The sequence below is a fragment of the Lampris incognitus genome, chromosome 13, assembly GCF_029633865.1.
Source record: "Lampris incognitus isolate fLamInc1 chromosome 13, fLamInc1.hap2, whole genome shotgun sequence".
Taxonomy (NCBI): Eukaryota; Metazoa; Chordata; class Actinopteri; order Lampriformes; family Lampridae; genus Lampris; species Lampris incognitus.
The window spans coordinates 44,225,532-44,242,567 of NC_079223.1; the positions used below are offsets into that span (position 1 = coordinate 44,225,532).

Here is a 17,036-nt window from a genome sequence, read left to right on the forward strand (position 1 = left end):
ATATTAATTTGTTTTAAGTTCATGTTTTATTTCATATTGTAACGTGCGTGGATAAGTAGACACGCAGATCGCTGGCTGGCGGGTCTGACCCTTGAGTCCAGGCAAAAATAAGAGCTTTCAGTTGTAACTTAGATATAATTAACAAAACAGAATTCTTATGCAGTAACTTTCAGATATATGTAACAAAACAGAATATGTATTCAGTAACTTTCAGATATATGCAACAAAACAGAATATGTATTCAGTAACTTTCAGATATATGTAACAAAACAGAACATGTATTCAGTAACTTTCAGATATATGTAACAAAACAGAATATGTATTCAGTAACTTTCAGATATATGTAACAACAGAATGTTTATGCAGTAACTTTTAACAATGCAAACGGGAGCGAGATCTCTTATTAAAATACAACAAATTACACTTGTGAAACAGATGTAATTAGAGAAAAAAGTCCTGTTACCCTTTATAGTTTAGGTAGATAAAGGTCTCAGTCACATTTGAGTAAAATAATCCTATTTCTATAAATGTCATAGGATCTTTTTTTTAAAAGATATTTTATTTTCACGGACCCCTTGCAATTACACCACGGACCACTAGGGGTCCGCGGACCCCCGGTTGAGAAACACTGGTTTAGATAATGGATGGATGGATTCTGAGCCACACTCCATACCAGTTGGTGGCGGTAAGGCGCAAATTCATCATTTGCCGAACCCCAACGAAGACCAAGAAGAGGAAGAAAGAAGAAGAAGAAGAAGAAGAATCATCATCGTGCCGCTGGACTTCAACTGGTTTTATTTTCCCGTTGAGCAGCAGAAAGTAGCAGTTTGCGATGTCCAAAATAAACCTTTTCAGATCGTTCGTCATCGAGCGACTAACGGCGGCAGCTGAGGAGATATTAGGAGCCTTCGAGAGCACGATGGAGGAGCAGGAGGAGGAGATAGCTCGACAGAGGAGACTGCTGGATACTGTCCTGAAGCCCAGCGTTACCTTACACAGAATAGGTTGGTGAAATCACGGTTCCGTGTGTGTGGGCCATCCATTACCAAAACCTTCTTGCGTTTCTTCCTTCAAGTTGATTTCATTGTTTGTTTGCTACGAGAATTAACACGGATCTCTGTGACTGTAGTTTATATCAAAGCCTATAGGTAGTGTATAAGGTGGTTTATATCAAAACCTATAGGTAGTGTATAAGGTGGTTTATATCAAAGCCTATAGGTAGTGTATAAGGTGGTTTATATCAAAGCCTATAGGTAGTGTATAAGGTGGTTTATATCAAAGCCTATAGGTAGTGTATAAGGTGGTTTATATCAAAGCCTATAGGTAGTGTATAAGGTGGTTTATATCAAAGCCTATAGGTAGTGTATAAGGTGGTTTATATCAAAGCCTATAGGTAGTGTATAAGGTGGTTTATATCAAAAGGCAAACGAGAATGACGCATCTGAGCTAAACTTTCAAACTGTGCAGACTTTAGTGGCCATCTCCATCACGTGCGCTGCGGGTCTGGACGGGCTCGTGCTTGTTTATTTATGTGAGGGAATATTTATGTTGCACGGTCCTCACGTGCAGCTGAAAGCTGCTCATGCCAATACAAGTATAGTGAAGTTCGAGTACAGTTACTTTTCTAAATGCTGCACCTTAACCTATGTTTATTTGTTATATTATTTATTTGAGAGAATATTTTATTTCATTTTAAGCAAATTTTACTTTTTTTTATTAGTAGGTTGCAGCCGGTTGTAGCAGTATTGACTGACAGAGCCAAGCCCTAGTTTGTTCAGTAAACCACTATTTATAGTCAGTCCTGACAGTATCAGGATTATGGTTGGGCTAACTGATAATAAGAAGAGTGACGCGAGAAGGGTTCACTTCAGATCCAGTTATGACACAAGAACTTAACAGGGTTTCTTCCAGATTTGACGTGCATGATTTAAGCAATTGTTGGACTGCGGCTCACTCTACCAACTCATCTTCGTCTATGTGAGAGTGTAGTCCTGCGTGTTTGTTTGATAAAGCAATAGGAGAAGATGTTCGGTCTCAAAACCATCCGTTTTATTTAGCAGTAAGTGGATAAAGCATACAGAGCTCTGGGTCTAGATCGTTCTATCCCTGACAAGCAACAGATTGTGTCAGTTCACAAAGTCTGACTGACTATCCTTTCCCTGACCCAGTCTTTATACTATACAAAGTGTTGACTAAACATGAATGTGTGGTCTTCTTTGTGATTGGTCCGTTGATCTGACTCCATTTCCGCCTCAATGATATCCGGACTCCCAAGTGACCTCCTCCTGCAGCTGCTGTGACTTCCTGTTCCTATTTCTGAAACCACAGAGCACAGCACATCCTGTATCTACTCCCCCAAGGCCACACCACCCTTGTTGTTCCCTTTTACCATTCAGAGCCGCTAACCTTATCTAAGGTCAGCGACCCTCACTCTTTTAGCTTCTATGGAGATAGACACACTCTTCTTCTTGGGACATCTTATCCTTTTATTGCCCCCCACTTCTCTTCCTGTAGCTTGCTCTGCATTTCTCTGTCTGCTGACATACTCAATACTTTTCCACTGCCACTATAGCCCCTCATGTCCTTGTAACAAGCCTTGTTCCTTATGCATATGATTTCCCAATGATTAATCTATCCTTATATCCCTTATTCCAATCAATATGTTGTAATCATCATTATTAAACATCACACCATTGCATTTATCTACACAATGAAACCTCTACTTTAAAAAATACTCTTATTTAAACGCAGTCAGCTGGCCACTCCTTTGAATGTCCACACTGGCGTGAATACTTTAAAGCATTATAAAACCAGAACAAGTTATGGCCCTGATAATATTGGTAGTTGAATGCTCATCCACTCTGCAGAACAACTCGCCCGTATCAAAGAAAATTGAATCAGTTCATCTGGACACAATGTTTATTTATTGACAGATACGTTTCCTCACTCATGTGAGTGACCTCTTCGGTCTAAACTGACTGCAGGTATCCCCAGCCTTATAAACAATACAGTTGCATAACGACTGTAACCAACGATCAGTTTCATATGCAAATATGGTGTGACCATTAATTAGAGTTTCAATGTGTACTATTCAGAGAGGATTTGGGAATGTTTGCAATCACATCATTGTAAGATGGCAACAGATGTACTCTTAGGCCCCACCCCCTCTTCACATAGATGGCCTCTTTGACTCCCCGTTCAAACCAGCGTTCCTCCCTATCAAGGATGTGCATATCCTCATCCTTGAAAGAGTGGCCAATGGCCTGTAGATGGGTGTAGACCATTCTCTTGGCCAGCGTCTGTTTAGTTTCCCCAATGTACAAGTCACGGCAATCCTCCTGGTTCTTAACAGTGTACACTATATTGCTCTGTTTGTGCCGAGGGACCCGATCCTTGGTGTGGACCAACTTCTGGTGCAGCTTGTTTTGGGGTTTGAAAGCAACTGAGATGTGGTGTTTGGAAAATATGCGTATCAGGTTTTCCGGCACTCCCGCCACATATGGAATCACCACTGGTTTACACTTTGGCAGCTATTGTCCTTCTTCTCTCTTCGATTGGCTGGTGCATGGTTTGGGCATCTTCCCGGCTTTCACGAATGCCCAGTTAGGATAACCACACTTAACCAGGACATGTTTAATGTGGGCTTTCTCCCCTTTCCTGGCCACTGTGTCACTGGAGACGTTGTCACCTTGGTGGTACAGTGTCCTGATGACTTATAGTTTGTGCTCCAGTGGATGGTGAGAGTTCAACTTCAAGTACTGATCAGTATATGTTGGTTAACAGTAAACATCAATAATCAATGTCCCCAAACACCAATTGAAATTTGACAGTCTAAGAAGGCTAACCTGTCGTTTTTCACATCCTCCCTGGTGAAATTGATGTGGTTGTACACAGAATTAATGTGGTCGGTGAAACGTGGTACATCCTGAGATTTAATTTTAACCCAGGTGTTGCCCACAAATCTGAACCAATGGTTGTGTGGTGTCTCTGGATAGGACATCAGAGCCCTCCTTTCCATTTACTCCATGTATAAGTTTGCCACTACAGGTGAGACTGGGAAACCCATAGCACACCCATGCCTCTGCCTATAGTACTGCCCCCTGTAGGTGAAGTACGCAGACTGAAGACAGCTTCAGGAGCAGACACACTTGGTCAGTGTTAAGGGTGGTCCTATTGCTAAAGGTGGGGTCGTTTTGTAATTTCAGATGTCTCTCATCTTATCCACAAAATCCAGTGTTCTGAATGTGATGTTCATTACTGCCTAAGAGCAAGTTAAGAATAGAAGCAAGAAACTTAGAGACGTTATAGGTCACTGGGTTAATCATACAAACAACAGGCCGTAGTGGTACATCCTTTTTATGTATTTTAGGTAAACCATACAGATTAGGTGTAGCTTCCCCTGGGCATAATCTGTGGTAAAAATTCTGTCAATAGGGGGAAGCTACACCTAGTCTAGGTTTACCTTAGATATGTAAACTGAATGTGCCACTATGGCCGAACTTGAATAGGTATCCTGAATCCAATTTAACCTGCCTCGGTAGATGCAAATAACAGCATTGATTTTGTTTTTCCCCTCTATCTAGACTTTGTGCAGTTATCTGATCAGCAGCATTGTGAGCAGGAGAGGAGCCCCAGTCTGGTCAAGGAAGAACAACAGGAACTCTGGATCAGTCCACAGGAAGACCAAGTTCAATTGAAGGAGGTAGCTGATAGGACCACCCCTGAGTCCAAATTTACCCCTCTTTGTTATGGAAATGATGATAGTAAAGATCAGCCTCTGCCCTTGCAACTCTACCAAACACAGACAGAGGGAGACACAGAGCCCCCAGCTGTCATCTCATTTGAAGTGACACAACCGGATGCCAAAGAAGACAACTTTTTAATATCAGAACCAACAAGTGACCACCATACCCTCTCTAACTGCCGTCATGTAACTAAGAGTGAAGCTGACCGTAGTGGGAGTAGCCAAAACTGTGAGGAAGTGGGTTCAACTCGTAAAGCAAGGCTAAAATCTCACAAAAAGCCCTACAACAGATGCAAGATTTGTGGGAAAGTGCTTTATAATTCAGAAATTTTCAAAATTCACATGACATTTCACACAAAGGAAAGGCCTTACAAATGCACCACTTGTGGGAACGATTTTACCTGTAAGTCTGACATGGAGAAGCATACAAGGGCTCATACAGGAGAGAAGCCATTCATATGCACCACGTGCGGGAAAATGTTTACGCGGAAGTCAAGTTTACAAACGCACATAAGGACTCATACAGGGGAGAAGCCATTCAGATGCACCACGTGCGGGAAAATGTTTACCCACAAGTCAAATTTTCAAACACACGTAAGGACTCATACAGGGGAGAAGGCATTCCGATGCACCACATGCGGGAAAATGTTTACCCGGAAGTCAAGTTTACAAACGCATGTAAGGACTCATACAGGGGAGAAGCCATTCAGATGCACCACATGCGGGAAAATGTTTGCCCAGAAGTCAAGTTTTAAATCGCACGTAAGGACTCATACAGGGGAGAGGCCATTCAGATGCACCACATGCGGGAAAATGTTTGCCCAAAAGTTAAGTTTACAATCGCACGTAAGGACTCATACAGGGGAGAGGCCATTCACATGCACCACGTGCGGGAAAATGTTTGCCAACAAGTCAAATTTTAGAAGGCACGTAAGGACTCATACGGGGGAGAAGCCAGGTGCTGCGACTGTGGAAAAGGGTTCAGCTCAAAATGGTGTCTCAAACAACAAGTCATGACCCACACAGGTGAGAGGCCTCACAGGTCACTGCAAAAAGAAGTTAACTGACTATTCATCTTAATTATTTATAATCATTTTATATAGCAACATATGTCAGGGGGTTAAATTGAATCATTAGAAGGGTGCAATTGCACAAACAAGACATTGTACCCTTTATGATTGTTTTGTTAATATGGTCCACAATGACTGCGGAACAATGAGATAAATACTTTTATATTGAAGGGCATTTTTTTACCATCGGACTTAGACTGTAGTCATGCCTCACATAGAGTTTGACACCATAGTGTCAGATTGTTGGTGCTTTTTGATATTAAGAGGGAAGAACCATAGCAATTAGGGATGTTCCGATGCTGAACTTGTGTATCTACCGATATTGAGTACCAACCCGATACTAGTGCTCATCTCATCTCATCAAATCTTCAGCCGCTTTTCCGGGGTTGGGTCGCGGTGGCAGCAAGCTAAGTAGGGCACTCCAGATGTCCCCCTCCCCAGCAACGCCCTCCAGCTCCTCCTGGGGTATCCCAAGGAGTTCCCAGGCCAGATTGGTCATGTAGTCCCTCCAGCCAGTTCTGGGTCTACCCCAGGGTCTCCTCCCAGTTGGTTGTGCCTGGTAAACCTTCAAAGGAAGGCGCCCAGGAGGCATCTTGATCAGATGCCCAAACCATCTCAACTGGCTCCTTTTGATGCGAAGGAAAGGAGCCAGTTGAATATTTATCGTATCTTATTTTATATATATACAAAACACGGTACCAGTGCGTATTTTATATATATGTATCAATACAGATGCAGGAAAAAAAACTTAGCAGTACAAGCTTGTTTCGTGCGTTGCACACTCATCAGCTGCTAATGAACATTAACCATTAGCAGCTGATGAGTGCATCTGTATTGATATTCTGCTCCTCAGTAGTTGAGCACTTCTATCAACACCATTGACGGTTTGCAGGAAAAAAAAACGCTATATATACAAACCCCAATTCCAAATAAGTTGGGACGTTGTGTAAAACGTGAATAAAAATGATTTGCAAACCCTTTTTGACCTATATTCAATTGAATACACTACAAAGACAAGATATTTAATGTTCAAACTGATAAACTTTATTGTTTTTTTGCAAATATTCACCCATTTTGAATTTGATGCCTGCAACACGTTCCAAAGAAGCTGGGACACAGTCAACAAAAGACTGGGAAAGTTGAGGAATGCTCAAAAAACACCTGTTTGGAACATTCCTCAACAGGTGAACAGGTTAATTGGAAACAGGTGAGTGTCATGATTGGGTATAAAAGTAGCATCCCCGAAAGGCTCAGTTGTTCACAAGCAAGGATGGGGCGAGGTTCATCACTTTGTGAACAACTGCGTGAGCAAATAGTCCAACAGTTTAAGAACAACGTTTCTCAACGTACAGTTGCAAGGAATTTAGGGATTTCATCATCTACAGTCCATAATATCATCACAAGATTCAGAGAATCCAGAGAAATCTCTGCACGTAAGCGGCAAGGCCGAAAACCAACATTGAATGCCCGTGACCTTTGACCCCTCAGGTGGCACTGCATTAAAAACCGACATCATTCTGTAAAGTATATTACCATGTGGGCTCAGGAGCACTTGGGAAAACCATCGTCAGTTAACACAGTTCATCGCTACATCTACAAGTGCAAGTTAAAACTCTACCATGCAAAGCCAAAGCCAAATATCAACAACACCCAGAAACGCCGCCGGCTTCTCTGGGCCCGAGCTCATCTGAGATGGACTGACGCAAAGTGGAAAAGTGTGCTGTGGTCTGACGAGTCCACATTTCTAATTGTTTATGGAAATCATGGACGTCGTGTCCTCCGGGCTAAAGAGGAAAAGGACCATCCAGATTGTTATCAGCGCAAAGTCCAAAAGCCAGCATCTGTGATGGTATGGGGGGGTGTTAGTGCCCCATGGCATCATGGGTAACTTGCACATCTGTGAAGGCACCGTTAATGCTGAAGGGTACATACAGGTTTTGGAGCAACATATGCTGCCATCCAAGCGACGTCTTTTTCGGGGACGTCCCTGCTTATTTCAGCAAGACAATGCCAAGCCACATTCTGCACGTGTTACAACAGCGGGGCTTCGTAGTAAAAGAGTGTGGGTACTGGACTGGCCTGCCTGCAGTCCAGACCTGTCTCCCATTGAAAATGTGTGGCCCATTATGAAGCGCAAAATACAACAACGGAGACCCCGGACTGTTGAGCACCTGAAGTCGTACATCAAGCAAGAATTCCACCTACAAAGCTTCAACAAGTAGTGTCCTCAGTTCCCAAACGCTTATTGAGTGTTGTTAAAAGGAAAGGTGATGTAACACAGTGGGGAACATGCCCCTGTCCCAGCTTTTTTGGAACGTGCTGCAGGCATCAAATTCAAAATGAGTGAATATTTGCAAAAAAAGTTTATCAGTTTGAACATTAAATATCTTGTCTTTGTAGTGTATTCAATTGAATATAGGTAGAAAAGGATTTGCAAATCATTGTATTCTGTTTTTATTTACGTTTTACACAACTTCCCAACTTCATTGGAATTGGGGTTTGTAATAGTGCAAGTTAAGATGGAAGAGTAAAACAGACAAAAGGCGTTACAGGAGAATACATAGCTGAGGGATTAATTCAAGGAAATAATAGAAAAAAGGATTTAGAGACCATTTCTGGAAAGAGCAGTTTTATTGTGACGTGGGTGATGAAAATAAGAGCTCACTGTTATAGAATCTTACTACTTTAAGAGGGATAGCTCCATTTGAACAAGAGTGGCCAAAATTCCTGTGCAGTGCATTATTAAATTATTTGTGGAAGCCCCATAAGGACAGGACCTGTATTAGAGAAAATAGTAACAACAGAGTGTGGATCGTTGGTGGGGGATACTATAACTGGAGGAGTATTCTCCTTCCAAATACAACCAGAAGTTGGCTATGAAGCACAAATGGGGGTGGCTGGAGCATTATGGGTAAATTTAGTTAAAAGATGTAAACAAGAGATGGTGTCGAAGAACATGCGGCTCTGCCACTCCGTGGCCAGAGAAAGGCACTTTTGATCTGAGCATGTGTGAGGAGATGGAGACGCTGATAAAAAACCATAAAGATAAAATGCAAAGTGTAATTCCTAGGTTTATTACTACCTATATATTTATTCTTATATATTTGTGTCCTGTGTATTAAAGACGACCTTCAACTTAAAATTTATTTGCTGTACTTGTTCATTGAAATTACTAAATTGTATTTATGGACATATATGTAGGCCCCAGTGGAAGTCAGAACTGAACACTTACAGGGTGGAAGCAGCCTGGAATAGAAACTTGGTAAATGGGACCTTCTGGAAGATTATCTGACTTCAGGTAGGTTTAAACATGCAGGCAATGTATATTTAATTATGTTAAAGTCTTATCACACAATGTGATACACTTTTTGTCCTTTGAATCCTTTTCATTAATTCAAATGGACACGTATTTGTACTACTTAATAGTATATACAACCTGATCATTTCTTCTACCTTTTTTTTTTAGTGGGGGAATCTGCATTCGGTATAGTGTAGTCTTTATTGTGTGTGTCATGGCAATTATTTAATTCCACGCTGACATTAAATGAGGAGCGAGACAAAAATCTCTCACAGTATTCACACTTTAATATGTTCATGAACAGACACACAAGCCTAGATACTTGACTGTGCACCGATCAGTACAGTACAGCCTCTCTGATAAGGCAGTCGTCTGTTCTGCTTCTCCTTATCTCATGTTTTCCAGCTCACATGCCACCAAGGCCATTTCTCCAATTACTGTGTACAGAGTTTCTACACTCAGTGAGTTTCTCCTACATGTGTCTGCTATCAGCTAACAGTTAACCATAGACCTTTATTTGTTCACATGGAGAAGACACTTTATAAGACCACCTTTGTTCTGTTACACGTGGACTTTAAGCATCTATCTAAGCAGTGTAAAATAAAGTTAAACGTAGTATAGGTCATACCTGGTCAAAGATTAAAAGTAAGCATCAACATCATGAATATGAATGGCCCTCACAATCCCCCCTTTTGGTTACTTTTAACCAACAACAAATTGTCTAGATAAAACATCACATGAAAACATGACAATGGTTATACATCCTGGGGAACATCTTACCTCACACAGAATAACGGTGAGGCCTGTCTGTCAGTTGTGAGCCAACTGACATGCATCAGGTTTACATCAACACACTCCATATACACTCACCAGTCAGACAGAAGTCACAGTTATCCCATGTCCTCTCCAGCCAAACATCTCGACCCACTCTTGACTAGAAATAAGTAAAAGACTCGAGAAGTTATCTACACTAATCTGAGCAGACACATTGTGAAAAACCCAGTGTTGGCATTTGGGAAAAACTTACGTGAACGCTCAAAATCCATCTAAAACACAACATAGTCCCCAGTAATCTCAGTCAATGACTAATATAAAATAATAAAAGGGAGGTATATACATAACACACTGGTTACAGATTAACTAAGTAAGTGTTAACATAAGGAAAAGCAAAACAAACCCATGACTCTAAATAAAACGAAAGGATTTGGGGAACCATTCTATCAAGTGAGGTCACTGCAGACACTTGCTAAAATCCTGATCATCATCATCATCATCATCATCATCATAGTATGGTGGATCCCAGGGATCAGGAGACTATTCGACTTGTATAGTCTTACAGTTTTTCTCGATTGCTTACACACTATACCTGGGCCTATTAACTAAACATCCCAAACCATGACGCCATCTACCAAAAGACAGACCCATTTCCCAAAACTATAAACACTTTTCCCCTGTTTCACACATGATTCAGATTTGTTAAACTTTTTGTGAACAACTCTATACACAAATCCCTTCATATATCATTGGCTGCACCATGTGCTCATTTAGAAAGCACTGGCAGTCAATATCATGAACTCCAGTCATCACAGCTGGAACCCAATAAACACACAATTCCCCAGGTGGAAACACAAAGAGTCAAAATTGTTCACACACCAATCAGAACCTCAGGATAGATAGATAAAAGGGCCATGGGTCAGTTCACTTGTTTTGGAACAATGGATCCACAAAGACCTGAAGGTAGAGGAAGAGGACACAGGAGAGGAGGTGGAAGAGGAAGAGGAAGGGTAGGTCAAGGAGACAAATGGTTTCTGATGAGATTTGTGCAACTCTAGTTGACCATGTCCTTGTCCATGGGATGTCAATGAGGGAAGCTGGGCAAAGAATGCAGCTGAATCTGAGCCGCTTCATAGTAGCCTCTATAATCCGGACCTTCAGAGAGGACAACAGGTAGGTCATTTACATACTGCTTTCTAGTGTAACTTTGGAGTCCTGTACTCTGCACTGTTACAGTACATACATGTACTGTAGCCGCTTGCTCTATTGTACTGTATGCTGTCTGAAATGCATTGTATTACTGTACCATATCACATACAGTTAAATTGGAGTTACTGTAGGCTCCTATTTTGTAAAATGGATGGTTTACTGTAATCCCATCAGTACTTCTATTTTTGCAGAACTGAGAGACAACCGCCTAATGGAGGCAGAAGACGGCTTTTTCAGAAGAGCAAGAGATGGAAATCAGCAATATGGTCATAGCCAACAATATCATTCGCTTTCATGAGATGCAAAAGAGAGTCATTGAGGATCGGGGAATATTCCAAGGCATTGATGCAGGCAGCAGCTCAACAATTGACCGCATTCTTCGATGGAACAGGTTGAGGATGAAACAGGCCTATCGTGTTCCTTTTGAAAGGAACTCCGACAGAGTCAAAGACCAGCACTTGGAATGTGTGCAAGTATGGTTTTTCATACTGTATCAAGTATTTGAGTACAGTTATGTATTACAGCAGTGTATATACTGTAGTACAGGCTATATGATGGCCTACTTTTGTGTACTATAGCAATGTGGTTCAGAGTCGTCATTTACTGTACTGTGTTTCATCTCTTTTGTAGAGAATCTTTGATATTGATGCCAGAGACACTCCTCATGAACTCATCTTTGTTGATGAAGCAGGATTTAATCTTACTGAAAGGAGGAGAAGGGGGAGAAACATAACTGGCCACCGGGCCATTATGAATGTCCCTGGCCAGCGAGGAGGGAATGTGACCATGTGTGCCGCCATCAGCCACCGAGTGGTCCTCCACCGCCATGCCACCCTTGGTCCATACAACACCATACATCTGCTGGCTTTCCTCGATTGTCTGCGAGATCACGTATACCGACTCCACCAGAGGGAGCCAGCACAACCACAGCAGCCATGCTACGTTGTCATTTGGGACACTCAGTTTCCACCGGGCTGCTCTAGTTCATGACTGGTTCATGAACAACACAAGATTCAGCAACATCTTTCTACCTGCATATTCTCTTTTCCTAAACCCCATAGAGGAGTTTTTTTTTTCGGCATGGCGGTGGAAGGTCTATGACCGAGACCCCTGCATCCGTATTCACCTCCTCCGAGCCATGGAGGAGGCTTGTTAGATATTACGGTTGAGGCTTGCCAGGTGTGGATAAGGCATACAAGGGTATTTTTCCCCCTGCTGCCTGGCTAGGACTAATATTGCCTGTGATGTTGATGAGAATCTCTGGCCTGACCCAGACCAGAGATGGGATGCTGAGGCAGAATAAATGTGATTTCTTTCTTTATGTACAAACTGTTTTTTTTTCTCCATTGGTTTATATTGGTAAATACATCGAAATTATTTTACTGTATTCAACATTCTTTATCAGTTGCATATTTTTACAGTACATTTACTTTTTCACTCAATTTCAGTTTATTTTACTACAGCACATTGAAGAATTAAAAATTTTGAAGATTTATACATGTGTTGTATCTTTATATTGTGTTCATCATGTAAAGAGGTTGTTCTGGGGGAAAACCATAAGCGCCATTATTCATTGCAGTATCAAGTTTTTACGGTAGTGTTTTGAATTGATCTCACCGGTGTGTAATGGCTATTTTTAGTGTATGTGTATTTGATGGCTTTTGTGTGATGTCTGAAAGCAAAGTTTGGTTTAGATGTAGGATTACATGGTTTTGAGTGGAGAGTTTGGTTTTGACATGGAAGTTTGAAGTTTGTGAAGATGAGTGTGCAGTTACGCATTTGTGTTGAGAGTTTTGGGAAATGGAGCATAATTTCAAGAAATGTGTCTTGGCAATCAAAAAAAACTAATACAATATTCATGGATCAACCCAATCAAGTAAGTAATGAAAACAACAAGAAGCAGGATAATACCCACAATCAGGGTATGAATGAATGATGCACCCACAGATGCCAAGGGGCCAAACCTTTCAGAAAAGGGATCCCACCCATGAACAGAATGTAAATCTTTTACCCCGTGTTTAGGATCATGTCTCAGTTCGGATATTTCAGCATCGTTGCAAGTAATATATGCACAGCATTCAGTGGAGATCACCTTACATACATCATCCTGTGAGGTTAACAGAAGGTCCAGCACCATCCTACTTTCAGTTGCTATGCATCCAACATCATCTAAGCGTCTCACCGTGGCTGTAACGGTGGCTGAAGAGACGTTCATGTGACGTTCTAACACAGTAGAGAGTGACTTGATCTCATCCTGGGCTGCATATATATACACCGTACGAGGGTATCAATATGCCAAGTGTGGCCTGAGCAGTTGATAAGGCACGTTTAGCTTTGTGATGGAGTAATGATAATTCTGATGCAGACGCCTGTCTGATGAAGGGCAACGGAAATGCAAAGTAACACTGATTGTGTCTTTCTCTTGGGAAATGGCTCTAAGCCTGATCACCACAAATCAAAATAGACCTTTTCAGGCAGTGCGGGTTGCTTACCGAATGTTATCTTTACTGTCCTATTACAGAGAGTAATGTCTGATGTGATTTCATAACTGGGATCCTGTACACACACAGAAACGAAAGGCAGGCATGCACACACAGAGTAGGCCAAGTAAATGAACAGTTGCAAGTCAAAGACTCAGTACAGAATATAGGCCTAGAGCAGTTATATACAGTAAAACCTAACAATGCCAGCTGTATTTGCAATTTCCATGGGGCTGAATACAGCCCAGCTACAATATGACAGGTATATTCTGATTCAGTTATAAGTTTACATTCTATATCGTTACTGCAAATAGCAGGCACGGCCAGAATCTCTACACTGTATTGAAGCACTGCATTTATCATTGATTCAAATTTAGATACCTTCCACAATACTGCGTGATTCAACTCACGCTGCCTGTAAAAACTTTACTGAATTCAGACAAGGCAAATAAGATTATATCTATCTCACTATCGGGTAGATCAAAATGAATAAGACCCAAGACATAACAGGCTGAGGAGGTGTCAAATAGTTTAACACTGAATACCTTAAAGTGCACTGTAGACAGCAGTACTGGAACTACCATAGGTGATTGAGATGATGCAGGTAATTGTTGACAAATCCAACAATTAGTAAAGTTAGGAGAGGTGGCCCATTCTTTCATCATAGTTATAGCCAGATTTACCCTATAGGTATCAAAGCATCTTACACACATTAGAGGGGTTTCAAATGTCTGAGTGGATACTGTGGGGTTAGCAATATCTTTACATATCTGTGATTGAAGCCCTGGTGGCCAATCTGCATCTATACGGCATATGGATTTTTCATCTTTTTGGCACCAGATTACGGACTATTTCAAGCCCTCAGCTGTAAATTGGTCTGTGACTAGCACTTTACAATATCCTGTTCCACATGTAGTAACACCATAGTGATGCTGTTTATCCATGACCAATAAATCTTTATGCATGATCAATAATCCAGGTAAGAACATCAAAGAAAGTAGAATCAGTTCATCTGGACACAAAGTTTCCTGAGAGAAATGTTTCATGACTCATCTAAGTGACCCCTTCAGTCTCAGCTGACTGCAGGTATCCCCACCCTTGTAAACAATACAGTGGCATAACGACCAAAACCAACGATTACCTAGCCAACTGATCGTTGGTTTCGGTCGTCATACAACAATATTGTTTATAATGATGGGGACACCTGCAGTCAGTTTAGACTGAAGGGGTCACTTAGATGAGTCATGAAATGTTTCTCACAAATGTCCACATGAACCGATACAACTTTCTCTGATCATGACCAATAACCTTTGTCCGGCCAACCAGGATAAACTGTAGGGTTAATGGTTAGTAAACAGCTATCTTTATCACACGTATCTCCCCTGCACAAGAAAACAATCTCCTGCCATTTCACACATCTGGCAATTTGGCTGTGGTGGGGGCAAAAGGTGGTTGATGAGAATGGTTGTTGTTACAGCATTGTTATCTTGTAGCGAATCAAAAACCCCTAAAATGGGACTGACATTCACAATAGTTATTATTGCAAAAAATTACATCCTTCTCCTGAGCCCCATTCTCCGAAAAAGATGCCAGGGCTTGCTTTCAGGCACTGATGTCATCACAACAAAGTACCTCAATGGTGCCTTATTGTTATCAGGCTCCATTAGATAAAATAATTATTTTCCCTATAGTGTAGCAACTGTTGGCTCTCTGTAGATTTTTAAACCTCAGTGAGAGCTGGCCATGTCTACCTTCTCTTCCTCGTTTGTGAGCGGAGCGGGTCTCTAACCCTGGACCTCCGTCTCCAGTGGTGGCACCTTCTTGCAGTGGCTGGCGTGTCCAGCTGACTGTCCCCTCCACCTTCACCACTGTAGGTGTGGTCAAGAGATCTTTGTGGGACCCCACCCACGGTGCTTCTCCAATTCTTTCTCTTTAGGTCCTTTATCAGCACCCAATCTCCTGGCTTCAGGTCGTGCAGCTGACCCTCTATTGGCTGTGGAAGTGCCGATCTCACCTGCATGTGAATAGAACTCAGCATTTTGTTTAACTGCACACAATAATTGAGCATTACATCCTTGATGAGGTCTCAGCTGAGGACCTGCTTTTGCAGGGGGAGGCTATTCCAGTGTTCATGGGTCTGCCTGTGAGGATTTCAAAAGTTGACAGACCTGTTGCAGGCCTTCCTCTTGCTCTCATGGCCATCAACACTAACGGTAGTGCCTTTATCCATGTGAGTCCTTTCTCATCACAACATTTGAGCAGTTTATTTTTAATTGTCCCATTTTCTCTGGGAACTATTCCACCACGCTATGGATGATAGGCACAACATTGCCTAAGACTGATACCGAGAAATGTTGAAAGTTGTTTAATAGCACTTTTTACAAAATGTGTCCAATTATCACTGCTGATCTTCTGTGGTATTTCCCCATCTGGGAATAATCTGTCTTACTAGCACCTCTGCTACTGTGGAGGCACCTGCCTTTCCTGTAGGGAAAACTTCAACCCACTTAGAAAACATAACAATCACACAACAATATTTCTTTCCCGCACATGGAGATAGTTCAATGAAATCCATCTACAGGTGATCAAATGGTTGGTCAGGGGGAGGGTGGCTTGAGGCTTGTGTGATTTGCCCTCTTGCGGCATTATTTTTCAACAATTTAAACATTTTAAACAAAAATGTTGGGAATAATTTGTGAAGCCTCTCATAAACCAGTGTTTGTTTACGGCGCCCACTCCCCCCCCCTTTTGACACATGGTCCTTCCCATGTCCTAATTTTACATAAAAAGGAAACAAACAGGCAGGCAAGGACGTCCGAGACTGTCATACATTATTTACGTATGTGCACTTAGACTTTTTCTTCTTTTTCCTTTCTGTTTTGTCATTAACCTGCTCCTCCATTCACAGTCTGTGTGAATGGTCTGTCTGGATCAGGCAGTCCTAAAGTATCCGTGGTAGTCAAAGTCTGTTTTAGTTGAGTGAGAGCTGCATTAGCAGCCTCTGTCTATGTCACGTTGTCAGTTGGTTTTAGTCCATGGTCATGCGTAATAGATAATAGTGGAATCTCCAGGGATGCATAGTCACAGATCCACTGTCAACAGTGGCCTGTCATCCCTAAAAATTACATTAATTGGCACTTAGTGAAAGGTTTTTGAATTTTGAGGATGGCTTCCCCTCATTTTGAGTTCAGTGGTTTACCTTTTTTTATTTTTTAGTGATCTCGTGCCCTAGAAAGGTGGCTTTTTCCTAGACAAATTGCAATTTAGTTAGACTGGCCTTGTTGTGGCCCTGCTGTGCCAGAGGTTTTAGCAATGCAACCAATCTCACAAGCTTGTTTAGTTGATGAACAGAACATCAAATCGTCGACGTACTGTATCAGTACATTCCCTGCTGGAAGACCTAAATTCTCCAGACTTGCATGCAAAACCTGCGAGTAGACTGCTGGGAACTCAACAAAACC

The 17,036-nt window shown here is 41.7% G+C and overlaps 1 protein-coding gene across 1 annotated transcript; it reads left to right on the forward strand.

Moving 5' to 3' along the window:
* Positions 1–749: 749 nt before the first annotated feature.
* LOC130122549 (zinc finger protein OZF-like) lies at positions 750–12,575 on the forward strand. Its single transcript, XM_056291481.1, has 6 exons — positions 750–1,004; positions 4,584–5,770; positions 9,016–9,112; positions 10,945–11,059; positions 11,287–11,568; positions 11,726–12,575. The coding sequence occupies exons 1-2, from the start codon at positions 833–835 to the stop codon at positions 5,759–5,761; spliced, it is 1,350 nt and encodes a 449-aa protein (XP_056147456.1). The 5' UTR covers positions 750–832; the 3' UTR covers positions 5,762–5,770; positions 9,016–9,112; positions 10,945–11,059; positions 11,287–11,568; positions 11,726–12,575.
* Positions 12,576–17,036: the final 4,461 nt, after the last annotated feature.